This window comes from Chelonoidis abingdonii, chromosome 8, assembly GCF_003597395.2.
Source record: "Chelonoidis abingdonii isolate Lonesome George chromosome 8, CheloAbing_2.0, whole genome shotgun sequence".
NCBI lineage: Eukaryota > Metazoa > Chordata > Testudines > Testudinidae > Chelonoidis > Chelonoidis abingdonii.
In genome coordinates this window covers 92,834,121-92,846,251 of record NC_133776.1, presented here as the reverse complement: position 1 = coordinate 92,846,251, position 12,131 = coordinate 92,834,121, and the positions used below count along the sequence as shown (strand labels likewise).

At 43.4% G+C, this 12,131-nt stretch overlaps 1 protein-coding gene across 2 annotated transcripts; it reads right to left on the bottom strand.

The window, feature by feature from the left end:
- Positions 1-974: 974 nt before the first annotated feature.
- On the bottom strand, positions 975-12,119 carry NKRF (NFKB repressing factor). Of its 2 annotated transcripts, XM_032767032.2 has the most exons (4): positions 11,903-11,989; positions 6,173-6,268; positions 5,675-5,811; positions 975-3,398 (listed from the first exon to the last, which is right to left on the bottom strand). In XM_032767032.2, exons 3-4 carry the CDS (start codon positions 5,793-5,795, stop codon positions 1,417-1,419), a joined length of 2,103 nt encoding a protein of 700 aa, XP_032622923.1. In that variant the 5' UTR covers positions 5,796-5,811; positions 6,173-6,268; positions 11,903-11,989; the 3' UTR covers positions 975-1,416. The 2 variants fall into 2 exon arrangements, with proteins under 2 accessions (XP_032622923.1, XP_032622925.1); XM_032767034.2 differs by lacking the exon at positions 6,173-6,268 and having other exon boundaries at positions 11,903-12,119.
- Between the last annotated feature and the right edge of the window lie 12 nt (positions 12,120-12,131).

The window sequence follows — 12,131 nt, the reverse complement described above, 5'->3', positions numbered from 1 at the left end:
GATTCAAACCGCCTGTGCCATGAGCCACCAGGATCTTCTGCAGTGCCAGTTGGGGCCACTCCCCCTCTCCTCAAAGCCAAGGGTATAAAAGGCAACACAGGAGGATGGACTGACCTAGAGGGCAATGTAAACAGATGGAGAGGCAGATATGGGAGGCAGGAATGATAAACTGAAGCACAGGGACAAACAGGAGAGTGGCTACTGAGGAATATCTATCATAGCTGGCTGAGTGAATCAGATATTCAAGCTGGAAAAGACACAGTAGGTCCCATCTGAACAAGCAGCACCTAAAGAGAATTTACACTTGCCTCACCCAGAGGTTGATTTTTAATCTGTTTTACAAGGCATAACTCAGGGACTGGTTTTTGGAAGGTTCCTGAAAATTCAGCAATGGTGGAAGGACACATCCCAAAAATGGTGTCTTGTAGCAGCCAACTATTTGTTCTTCAGGCAGAGGGCTCTTCTAGCCCAGGTAGGCCAGTCCTGGAGACACTCCACACTCAAACCACGTATTGGAGCAGCACAAGACTTTTACTTGTGAATCTCTCCTTGACATACACAAGCACAGATACATTAATGTAGTGGATAGAAATAATGAAGCACAATTTGATTTTGCTCAGGGTTAAGAGCTCAGAGTCAAAGTAAAAATAGGTTTTTACATGCCACCATGGCATTTACACATATCAAGCAGTACTTCTAGGTAAAAATCCTTCCAGCATTAACTCAGTTTAGTACAAAGTTGATTAGGGTGCATTCATTAATTCTTAGTATAGCAGAAAATTTATGAATAAACTGGAACACTATTTATAAAGAAAGTTGAATTGTTCAGCTGGTTAAAGACTTTTCCCCACATACATAAACACACACACAACCACACACACACACACACGGTAGAGACATTTTACTTTGCTAACTCTTCTAGACTTGAGGTTTCACACAAAATTTAAGATACATACAAAATGTGGCAAATCCTGTTTTTTTTTCTGGAAATAAAACTATTTTTATTGTAGTTAATACCAACTTTACATTTTTTTTCCCTCTGAACTGCATTTCCTCTGCTTTTAAAAAGGCAAAATTTCTTTCCTGGGACAAAAAGAATAACGGAACTATACTTTTAAATGGTGTCATTTTTTTGTGGTTGGACATGTGTTTTTGCTATTACAAAACTATTAAAATGTGAAGGAACAAGTAATATCAAAGACACATACAGTAACTGCACGATTGGCTGCTGGGTTGTGCTAATACAATTGGACAGAACTTTGTAAGTTCTTTCTCTAATAAAGTTTTAGAAATTAAATGAGCAAAGTAAAACAATATATCCCACAACAAGAAAATGCAGCATCTGTTTCTTTAATTAGGGATCTAGGAAACTCCATCTCTTTATGCATTCACCAATGAAATTGGACACCATGAAGCTCAGTTAGCTTGAGGCATAATAAGTTCATAATGTCCAACATGGCCTTCTTGCTTCAGTTGGTCTAATAGATCTTCCTTACGTCTCTTTCTGCTTACCACCAAGAATCTATCATGGCCCTGGCCATGGGATTTACTTTTAAGACCATATTTTTGGGCAATTTGATGTATCTGCTTCCGCTCGTCATTGGTAAGTTCTGTAGAAAAAGTCAAGTCAACATGACTATCTGAGCGCGCATAATTTCGAATGATCTGCTCAATATCTCTTTTAGCAATTTTGTTCACCCTTTCCACATCAAGCCCGAGTCCTTCCCTTTTAAATTGCTCCTTCACTGCAATAGGCTCTCGTATCCCTTCACCATCTTTCCCTAACCCACCACCTGTCCAGCCCATTTTTCTTAAAATCTGATTCCCTATGTTGTCTTCTTTAATCTTCTGTTTGAAAGCCTCTTCTGCTGAGCGGCCCCGAATCTCATTTCTTGAGATGACGTCTTCGATGGTGCCCTTCTTCAAGTTATTGACGACAGTCGGCTGTGTCTTTTTGAGGATTTTCACAGCTTCCTCCGCCGCCTCGTGCTTCACAGATTTCTTAACCCCAACTGCTTCAGCAATGAACTCGTTTTCTAGCATCACCTTGCACTTCCACCGCATTCCTGTCATCCTTTCGAAGACATACTCCACTGTCATCTTGTTGAACTGAGCAGTGTCGTTCAGTGTGCACACGGGATTCTCAGAGTTCTCGTAGATAACAAGATCCTTCAGGTCTTTCTTTTTGCCAGAACTCTGGGATGAACAGCCCACTTTCTGAACCTGGGTTGTTTTGATGGGTGACACATTGGACTGCATCTTTTGAAGAATTTTCAAAGCCTCATCTGCAGCTGCATGTTTGCTCGTTTTCTTACTGCCATATCCCTCGGCTAGGCAGTGGTCTTGTAAATACACTCTACAGCGCCATGAACGGTTTGACATTAAGTCATATTTGTATTCAACTGACATTTTGTTAAATGAAGCTGAGTTGTTTAGTATCCCTATAGCATCGCTAGCATTTTCCGTGAGGACAAAATTAGTCCAGTGTTTGGTTGAACTACTAGAACCTTGCAAGGGATCAGAACCAGACTGCCCAGATGAAAAATCTTTGTTGGCAGCTAGAAAGTCGTCAAGCTGTTTGAGAGCAGGAGGCAATTCCTGCGGGCACGTGCCAGACTCACACACTATTAAGTCCTCTCGATAGGTATGTTTGAACTTCCGCTGAGCAACTTTAACTTCCACAGACTTTTGCAACAGCTTGACTGCTAATTCTGTGGCTCGATCCCTGGATCCATTTTTGCTGCCAGCATAACCTGTGGTTAAGTAGACATTTTGGCATCTCACTTCACAAGCAAAGCCATCTGTTGGAAGCTTCTTATTTTTTGGGAGGTCGGCAGGGGCAATTTCTTTTAGAGGAGCATAAATATATTCAGGATTTGTCTTACATGCCTGAATTGACCGAGTCAACAAATACGTATAGTTAATTTTATCAGTCCCAGTGTTAGCATCTGGGTTAGCAAGATTCTTCCAGATTGCTGCTGAGAGTTTGTCAATAAAATACTGCTTTGCTGTGATAACTGACTGGGGGAAAGTATCTGATGAAGACTGGAGAACTGAAGAGGAAGCAGAAAGTTGTGGAGCACCACTCTGGGTAGTGTCCATGCTGTTCAAAACCACACTGGTGGCGGTTGTCTGGCTACTTGCATAACCAAAACCCACTGAGTTGGGGAACTGGGGATCTGCTTCCTGGGTACTGAAACTGTTAAAAACAAAATCCACATAGTTTTCGACTGACTGGGCAGTGCTGTTTGTGTTTGCATCCTTGTTTGACTCCTGTGTTTGGTTGTCTGAAGGATCTTCTTTTCTTTCATCTTTTTCACTACTGGCTACAAAGTGTACAGGCTCAAAACGAGGTCTCACGCGGAACCTGGGGAGGACTTTTTTGGGAGGCTCTGGATCTACGGAATGAGTGAGATTTACAGCATTAAAAAAGTAAGTTCTACAACATGGAGGGAGTATGTACAGTACGATCACCAGCAGTAACTAGTTAAGTTTTTGAGTACAGAAATCCCACTCCCCACATCACAGATACCAAGATTTTCTGTTTGAAGATGTATGCAATAGATAAGTAGAATGTTCATTCCTAGGCAAGATACTGCAGAAGTATTTCCACTTCACCTACTGCTATGTAAAAAGGTGGTTTTGATACTACTCGGGTTCACAGATTTTAAGACCATCAGATCATTTAGTCTGATCTCCCATATAACACTCAGTAAACAATTCCAGTTACTCCTATATTGAGCACAGTAACTTACATAAAAATGGCCATCCTGAGTCAGACCAAAGGTCCATCTAGTCCAGTATCCTCTCTTTCGACCGTGGCCAATGCCAGGTGCTTCAGAGGGAATGAACAGAACAGGTAATCTAATCATCAAGTGATTAATCCCCTCACCCATTCCCAGGTGCTGGCAAACAGAGGCTAGGGACATCATCCCTGCCCATCCTGGCTAATAGCCATTGATGCACCTATCCTCCATGAGTTTATCAAGTTCTTTTTTGAACCCTGTTATAGTCTTGACCTTCACAACACCCTCTGGTAGAGTTCCACAGACTGACTGTGCTTGTGTGAAGAAATACTTCCTTTCGTTCGTTTTAAACCTGCCGCCTATTAATTTCATTTGGCGACCCCTAGTTCTTGTGTTACAAGAAGTAAATAACACTTCCTTATTTACTTTCTCCACACCACTCATGATTTTATAGACCTCTATCATATCCCCCCTTTGCCATCTCTTTTCCAAGCTAAAAAGCCTCAGTCCTATTAATGTCTCCTCATACAGCAGCCATTCCACATCCCTAAATTTCTGTTGCCCTTTTCTGAAACTTTTCCAGTGCCAGTATATCTTTTTTGAGATGGGGTGACTACATCTGCACACAATAATCAATATGTGGGTGTACCATGGATTTATATAGAGGCAATATGATATTTTATGTCTTTTTATCTATCCCTTTCTTAGTGATTCCCGACATTCTGTTAGCGTTTTTGACTGCCGCTGCACATTGAGTGGATGTTTTCAGAGAACTATCCACAATGACTCCAAGATCTTTCTTGAGTGGCAACAGCTAATTTAGACCCCCATCATCTTATATGTGCAGTTGGGATTATGTTTTCCAGTGTGCATTACTTTGCATTTATCAACATTGAATTTCATCTGCCATTTTGTTGCTCAATCACTCGTGAGACTAAATTTTGGGAGGCAGTGTTTGCTATTGCATAGAGCACTGGACTGGGACACAGAAGACTTGGATGCCATCCCCAGCTCTGTCAGTGACTGTGGCAACTCACTTCACCTCTCTGTGCTTCAGTTTCACTGTCTGCAAAATGGGGACAATGGTACTGACCTCCTTTGTAAAGATCTGGTGAAAAGTGCTCTATAATTGATATTGAACCATAGCCTCCAAAAAGTCTCGATCTGAAGACTTCAAGAGAGGAAGAATCCACCACTTCACCCTCACTTTAAAAGTTTGTGCCTCGTTTCTAATTTGAATTTGTCTGGATTAGAAACAAGACACAAATTTTACAAAAACAAATACTGTGAAGACAATCACTGTATAACTAATCTGAAGAATTAAATATCTGATGCATAAATATAGTAAGTAAAAGGGCACCCTTTCTCCACCCCAGTAGTGGTATTCTGTTCAAACGACTGTAAAAGATTTAACTCCCATGCCCCAAATCCCAGGCCTGTGACTTCACCAGTGAAGCAAAAGGCCATCTCAAGCACTTAGAAAGAACAATCTGATCCAATGCTAACCTGTCATGCTAACATGGGTCAGGCTGCCATGTACATCTAGACACCTCTGTTGCAGCATATTTATCATAACCCAGTTCATCTGAGATCAGTGGAAAAAACACCTTGACATCTAAGTCAGATCCTTAAGCTTTAAAAGTTTTGCAAGTTCCCCAGCCACCACAACTCTGATTACTTCTACCAGAAGCCAGCCACCAGCTGCGGTGAAGGAGAAATCCAGCCTGCCTGTGGTGTACCTCTGTGCACTAAGTTGTCCACTGCTTATCTGGCCTGCTGCCATCTCCCCCCTGAAGCATCCACTACTGGCTACAGTCAGAGGCAGACACTGGTCTGTTCTGCAGTTGCAGTTCCCGTGATCTGAAAATCATATCTGAAGCAGCAACAGAGAATGAGGTCCCCTTTGTTATGCAAGCAAATATACTCACTGGCATAAGGACAGGAAGGTGGAGAGTAGGGTCTTTTTGGTGGCTTAGCAGGAGGTACCAGCTCGAATGATGGCATCTCCCCAATATCGATACCTTCAGCCATCTTGAGGACTTTCTCCATAACTTGTGAGCCATACCTGTGTTTCATTCAAGGACAGATCGCATTAGAACATGCTGCCAGGTTTTTATCAGACCTCTCCCACTTCCAGTACCAAACTCCTGGTGTCTTTACAACCAAGATTTCAGTATTTGCAACCATGCAGACAGCAAGACCTCACCATCTCACACAAGGAAAAATATGCCTGTGTGAAATATGTTATACAATATAGCGTAGCTTGTGGATACTTCCTAATTAAGTTAAATTGGGACTAGAAAGCTGCCTGTGACATTACAAGCACAACTCTGGTCAAATCTGGCCTGATCCAATACCCATTAAAGTCAACATTTACTGGCATTGGAGCAGGCTCTAATAAATGATGGTGAAAGTTTATGTTGAACCTGTCATCAGTTCCATGCAGGCAGATTTATGTGGCTGTGTGGAACCCCAAAGAATTGGGAGACTCTCTGTGTGGCTCTCCTTGCAGAACTGGGGCCCTGTGGAAGATATCTGTAATAAGGCAACAGGTCACTACTTTTCATACAGATTCTGAACAAAACTCACATATCTTAGCATCAAATATTCTGCCAATCATTCATCGCAAGTCATTAAATGAATGGAGTTTTGAATTAGTAAACTGAAGCTCCCTTTGTAGGATTTGCTATTGAAACATACCACTTAATACAGCAACGAGGAAAACATAAGTGGCAGTAGAAAAGAAACATAGGTTAATGTACTGGGTTTTAATTTAGTGGAGTCAGAACAGTATTGAAACAGTGACTCATTGCTGCTAGCCTAGACAAAAAACTTAGTGACAATCTGTGACATGTCACCAGACATTTGCCATCACTGATGTCAGACAGCAGCTAAGGAACGCTTCAGTTTTTACTGTAGGAACTCAGCTGCTTTTTACTAACAATTATTACTTTAAACAACAGTTTTATTTCTAAATTAGCATTGATGTCGCTGTAACATTTCAAATCCCACTGCCACAAAAGTGATGGTATGATAGTGTTATTTCATAAGGAGTCCTGCATTACTTGAAGTCTGGTTACTGCTGCAAAAGAATGTTGCATTAGAACTGCAAAAATCATTTGCAGTTCTAATCTAGCAGAATTCATCAGTGTTACAGAATTCCAGCTCCTGTAATTTACTAAATCTTTTCAGTATATTTAGATGAAAAAAGCTGAACTAAAAAATCTCTAACAAGGGATGATGGCCTGAAAACACTGCATAAAGCCGTGTGCTGTAGATATTCCATCACAGTATAGAAAGGATACACTGTTCTACCACAGGGATGGTATTTAAATTAAGCAGAGGCTCAGTCAGCATCTTATGTCTATCAAGGCAGACAAAAACTAAAGTTATAATTAGGTTCTGAGAACAAAAGCCAGAGGTACTTTTTATAAGCAAATTGCCTTTGATTAGCTTTTCAAAACTGGTGCTACATGTGTATGGAAAGTCTACTCACTGGTGGTATGTGAGCAGCTTTCCTTGCAATGATGGAGACCTAACCAGAATTTAAGCTTGCGTTTAAATATTAGGTAACGAATATTAAGAGCAAGCTCTCTGAATGCAAACTGAGACAGTAACTTCTTCCTGAGCCTGCAGAGACACTGCAATACCTACACTGCTGCTCATCACTCTTCCAAGCTGCTACTATTCAGAACCCTGTGAGCAGCAATTAAAACTGTCAAGAAACAGGTCGATTTCATGCTGCTGCTTGAGAAAATTAGAAGCAGCCTCAGCAGCAATGGCAGGCACAGAGGGACCCAAAAATGGCAGCAGGGGGAGACACAGAGCCCCCACAACAGCCAGGAGGTGGAAAAATGGAAGCCCTTTTTCTCTACCAACAGGACCAAAGAGAGGGTTGGAATTTAAACTTTATCCCCTTTCAGCTAGAGGATGATATGGAAAATGGCACCCAACCACAAGGGTCCAAGAACTACTTCTAGCTAATGGGTCAATCCTCTCACTAGCAGGTGTCTGGGAAACATTAACAATCAGGGCTTGAACAAATTATTAGTTAATATAATTTAAACAGCAAACTTCCCCCTCCACTTTGCCTGGCAGCAAAGACCATTTTAGATTAGAAATTTTTTTCATAACACATAAATACAGCTATATTTCATAATAGAGTCACATGCCATTCTCCTCCTCTGTCCATTCAACCACTGTATGGCATGTTAATTTTGCACCTCACCACAGTACAGTCTTCCTGCACAAATCTCTTGACTGACAGTGTCTGCACCATTTCATGTCTGAACTATTCCCTTGCGCATCATCTGTGAGTTTGTAAGCTCTGCAGGGAAAGTAACCCTATTTTTTGTGGGTTCTGTGCAGCACTGTTTACGCATTGAGAGAGTTCAGTAACATCATTATTCAAGATATGACAGCCTTCCTAATGCCTGTGTCGGGCCAAGGTAGAAGAAATGAATAAAGAAATCTCCAGTACAGACAGGGGACATTTTAGTCTCATGTAACTGATTTAAATATGCCTATTCCGCCTTGTAAGACGGCAGTAAAAATGCCAAAGAAATAATAAAGGTTGCCCATTCTGTAATCCACAAGTAATTCCTCAGTAACTAGGTTTTCTTTGGCACCAGTCACATGACAGATAGTGCCCTGCATTGAGATGCATGCAGTTTCACTTTTGTTTTCAGGTCAGTTTCAGGTTCTCCCTACACCAATATTTCTTAACCATCCATCCGTCCATGGACCTGCACCTGCATGCAGCAGCATCACAGCGGGGTTCCATACAAGTGCAGGAGTCAGTCTGCATGCATTTCATTAATAACAATAATCAGTACCCTAGCTCCATATGCAACTTTAGGCCTAGCAGTTTTTAAAGAGATGGTGAACATGCAACCACGGTTGAAAATGGGTTATAATGGGACATCCATCAGATTAAATACCATGGGTTTTTTTATATACTATGAAGTGCTTCTTTACATCTGCTGTCAACACAGCGTGAGGCTATGATTATTTGTGCTGTGGTAGGGTCCCCGGTCAAGGATCAGGATTCCATTTATGTTAGGTGGTGTACAGATACAGAATAAAAAGTCTCTGCCTCAAAGAGCTTCCAGTCTAAGTGTTAAATATTAAAATACAATGTGCCATTCATGTTATTTGCACATGGATTAAATGATAAAAACCGTAACCAGTTTCACTTTCTGGCTGTCTCACACTAGCACAATGAAACATTTGGATTGTGAACACTGCAGGGGATGTTTAGATCCAAACTAAGATGGTTAATTGAAATTCAGACAAACTATGAGAAGTGTCTACTAAAGTCAGGGCTCATAAGCAGGGGCGGCTCCAGGCCCCAGCACGCCAAGTGTGTGCTTGGGGCGGCATGCCACAGGGGGCGCTCTGCCAGTCCCTGGGAGGGCAGCAGGCAGCTCCAGCGGACCCTCCGCAGGCACGCCTGCGGGAGGTCCACCGGAGCCGCGGGACCAGCAACCGGCAGAGCGCCCCCCGCAGCGTGCCACCGTGCTTGAGGCAGCGAAATGGCTAGAGCCACCCCTGCTCATAAGAAGACTTAACAAATCTTAAATTTTAAAGTCTAAATTATCTTTTAGTATTTCAGAGCTTTGCTTAAGTCTTAACCTGCCTCGCTGAAGTTAGTCACTATACTTTTAAGTCATCAGCAAGTTCCTGTTTTTCTTTAATTTCTTTATACCCCCCACCCCAAAAAATCATTAACTTTAGAAATGTCAAAGTACACAGGGAAAACAGCCCTTTCATTCTGACTAGCAGGTATATGGAAATCTAAAACAGGATCCTAGTTACTATATTGTGGTTTCCACAAGTTAATGATTGCTGTGTCTAGGGATAGCAACTACATAGCTCTTCCATTACTGAAGTCTGTTTTAACATAGCCAGAAAATTCAGTTTTAGGTGCTTACTTTTCACTATTTATATAGCTTACTTTTTGCATTTTTCTCATCTTGAACAAGGGAAATCGACCATTTTCACTTTTATTTTCAGGTCAGTTTCAGGTTCTCACTATACTGATGTTTCTTAACCATCCCTCCGCGGACCAGCGCCGGTCCCTGAGATTGATCTGATACAGATTAGGAAGGCAGAAAGCAGGTACTTGGTATCAAAAAGGCTGAGAAACACTGTACTACATTGAGTTCCTACATTGCGGGAGGTGATGTGTTAAAAACTGATTCTGTTTAGTATTCAATAAAAAAAACAGCAAGGAAATATTCAGTTTGCTCTTAGCATTTACATTCAAGTATGCAGCATTATGCTAGGGCCCGGAGAGTGGGATGCACCAAAAGGAATAACTAAAAAAGAAAGCATCTGTAAATTAATAGTCAAGAGAGGAATATTCAGACTTCGGAATCAACTGGTATTACCTCCCTATTATGTTCTATTTAAATTTCTCTTCTTTGCTTTCAAGGCCTTTCATTACGCAGGCCCCAACTACTCTTCTGATATGATTTCCTTTTGCATTCCCCCAATTCCTTTCTGCTCTTCATATGATGGTTACCTTGATGACACTTTCACAAATCTCTCCATGCCTTCTTCTGTGCTGCCCCTTATGGCTTTGCCGCTTCCAAAATCTATTCCTGAGGGCTCCACACTCATTCAACGTCACTCCTAAAAATGCACTTCTGCAGCATCACTTACAAAAAATGAATGGGTTCACACTAATTATATAACCCACCAAGGAACCACCAAGTCTGCCCAAAGAGAGTAATTGCGCATCTACAACCGATGCCGTTGCCTCAGGTGTACGTTATATCTCCACTATCAAGTCGACCATTTCAGCCCTCATCCTCCTATGACAGGGCAGCCAAAATTACTGGCCCTCTGAGCCACACACGACAATCTTCAGAAGTTCAAGAACCAAGGCACACCTGCTGGGGATCAGGGCCTCAGCCCCAAGAGAGGCACCTGACACGGCTTCAGCCCTGCTCCTGCTGAAGCCCCAAGCCCCAGCAGGTGTGCCCAGCAGGATGGAAGCCCCAAGTCTCCCCTCCCGCTGGGCAGACGCCCCTACCCCACCATCCACCTGCAAGGCAGAGGTCCTGTGCTCCAATCCCACAGTCTGCTAGGAAGACAATGGGAGGGGAGCAGCCTGGGGAGCTCAGTGAGCTGCACTTTAACCATAAAAGAGCCACATGTGGCTCATATCCCACAGTCTGTGCTACGAGTTCTGTTCAGGTGGAGATCTGGACCCATGCAGTGCTCATAGTAGGAAAAAGGCTTTAGATGATGAGAGTTCCTTCTGTCTGAGTGCCTCATCCGTTTATTTTTCTTTATTCTCCCGCACCCTCAGGTATATAGAGCATCTCCCAATTTCCATCATTAATTTCAGTCCTGTGCTGGTCTTTCCAGGCTTCTGGGTGTCATGCTGAAGGATTTCACTTCTTTATTTTTCTGTATATTATTTTTCTGTATAACATTTCTCTAGGTCGCTCTCTTTTTCTCTTTCCAGGTGGTGTCCATATTATCACTTGCCCTAGAAGTCGTGTTGGTGGCATCCTTAAAACGTGTCCATCATCATCTTCTTATATTTGAAGCTTAGCTTGCTCTACTCAGAATTGCTGATGTTGCAAGAAACTCTCCCCAATGGACTCTGAAGAATTTCCAGTGGGCAGTTACTTTGCAAGGGTGTTATAAAATAATAACATAGCCACCCCCGCCTTTTCCATTCATGTCTAGAGGGGTATATATAACTCCATTGTCTGAGAGCGGGTTAAGGAGCAGTATGAGTTCTGTGAATGGGAGCCTTCAGGAATGGATTATGGAAAGGGGTTTCCAAGCAATGGGGGAGTGGGAGAGGCAGCATGGAAGGCACTGAGAGGAAAGGTGGGATCTGGAGGGGAGCAGAAAGGATGGGGAGGAACACAACGGGAAACTGGGCCTGAGATGTAGACGGGAGCCGGGGATTGAGGCTAATGAGCACGGGTTGGAGAAGAGTGAACGAAGAAACCCACTGACTCGGCCGCTTCCTCCTGTCACTTCCCCACGCTTCTGTCAACGCGGACTGGGAAGGGAAAAACCAGCCCCGAGGCCCCATCCAGGCAGCCCCAAGGCCATCTCCCTCCCCGCCCCCGGGAAGGAAACGTCCCTCCCCCGGGGAAGCCGGATCACCACCGCGGGCCCCCCCTCACCTGCAGCCCATAAAGACGTGGTTGGTCCAGAGCACGGAGAGCGACAGCAGCTGGTCGATAGCGGCGCCCGGGTAATTAGCCAGGTGGCGGAGGATGAAGTGGCGGCGCAGCCCCCAGTGCCAGTCGCTCTCCTGGTACTGGCGCCACTGCTCCAGCACCGGCTCGGGCACCGCCTCGGGCTCCGGGGGCGGCGGGGGCTGCTCCGGAGGCGGCACCGGGGGCAGCGGCG

Coding starts and splice junctions, on each gene's coding strand:
- NKRF (XM_032767034.2), bottom strand. Junction 3,399..5,674: donor ACCTTCCTGTCCTTATGCCA/GTGAGTATATTT, acceptor CTCATTCCGTAG/ATCCAGAGCCTCCCAAAAAA.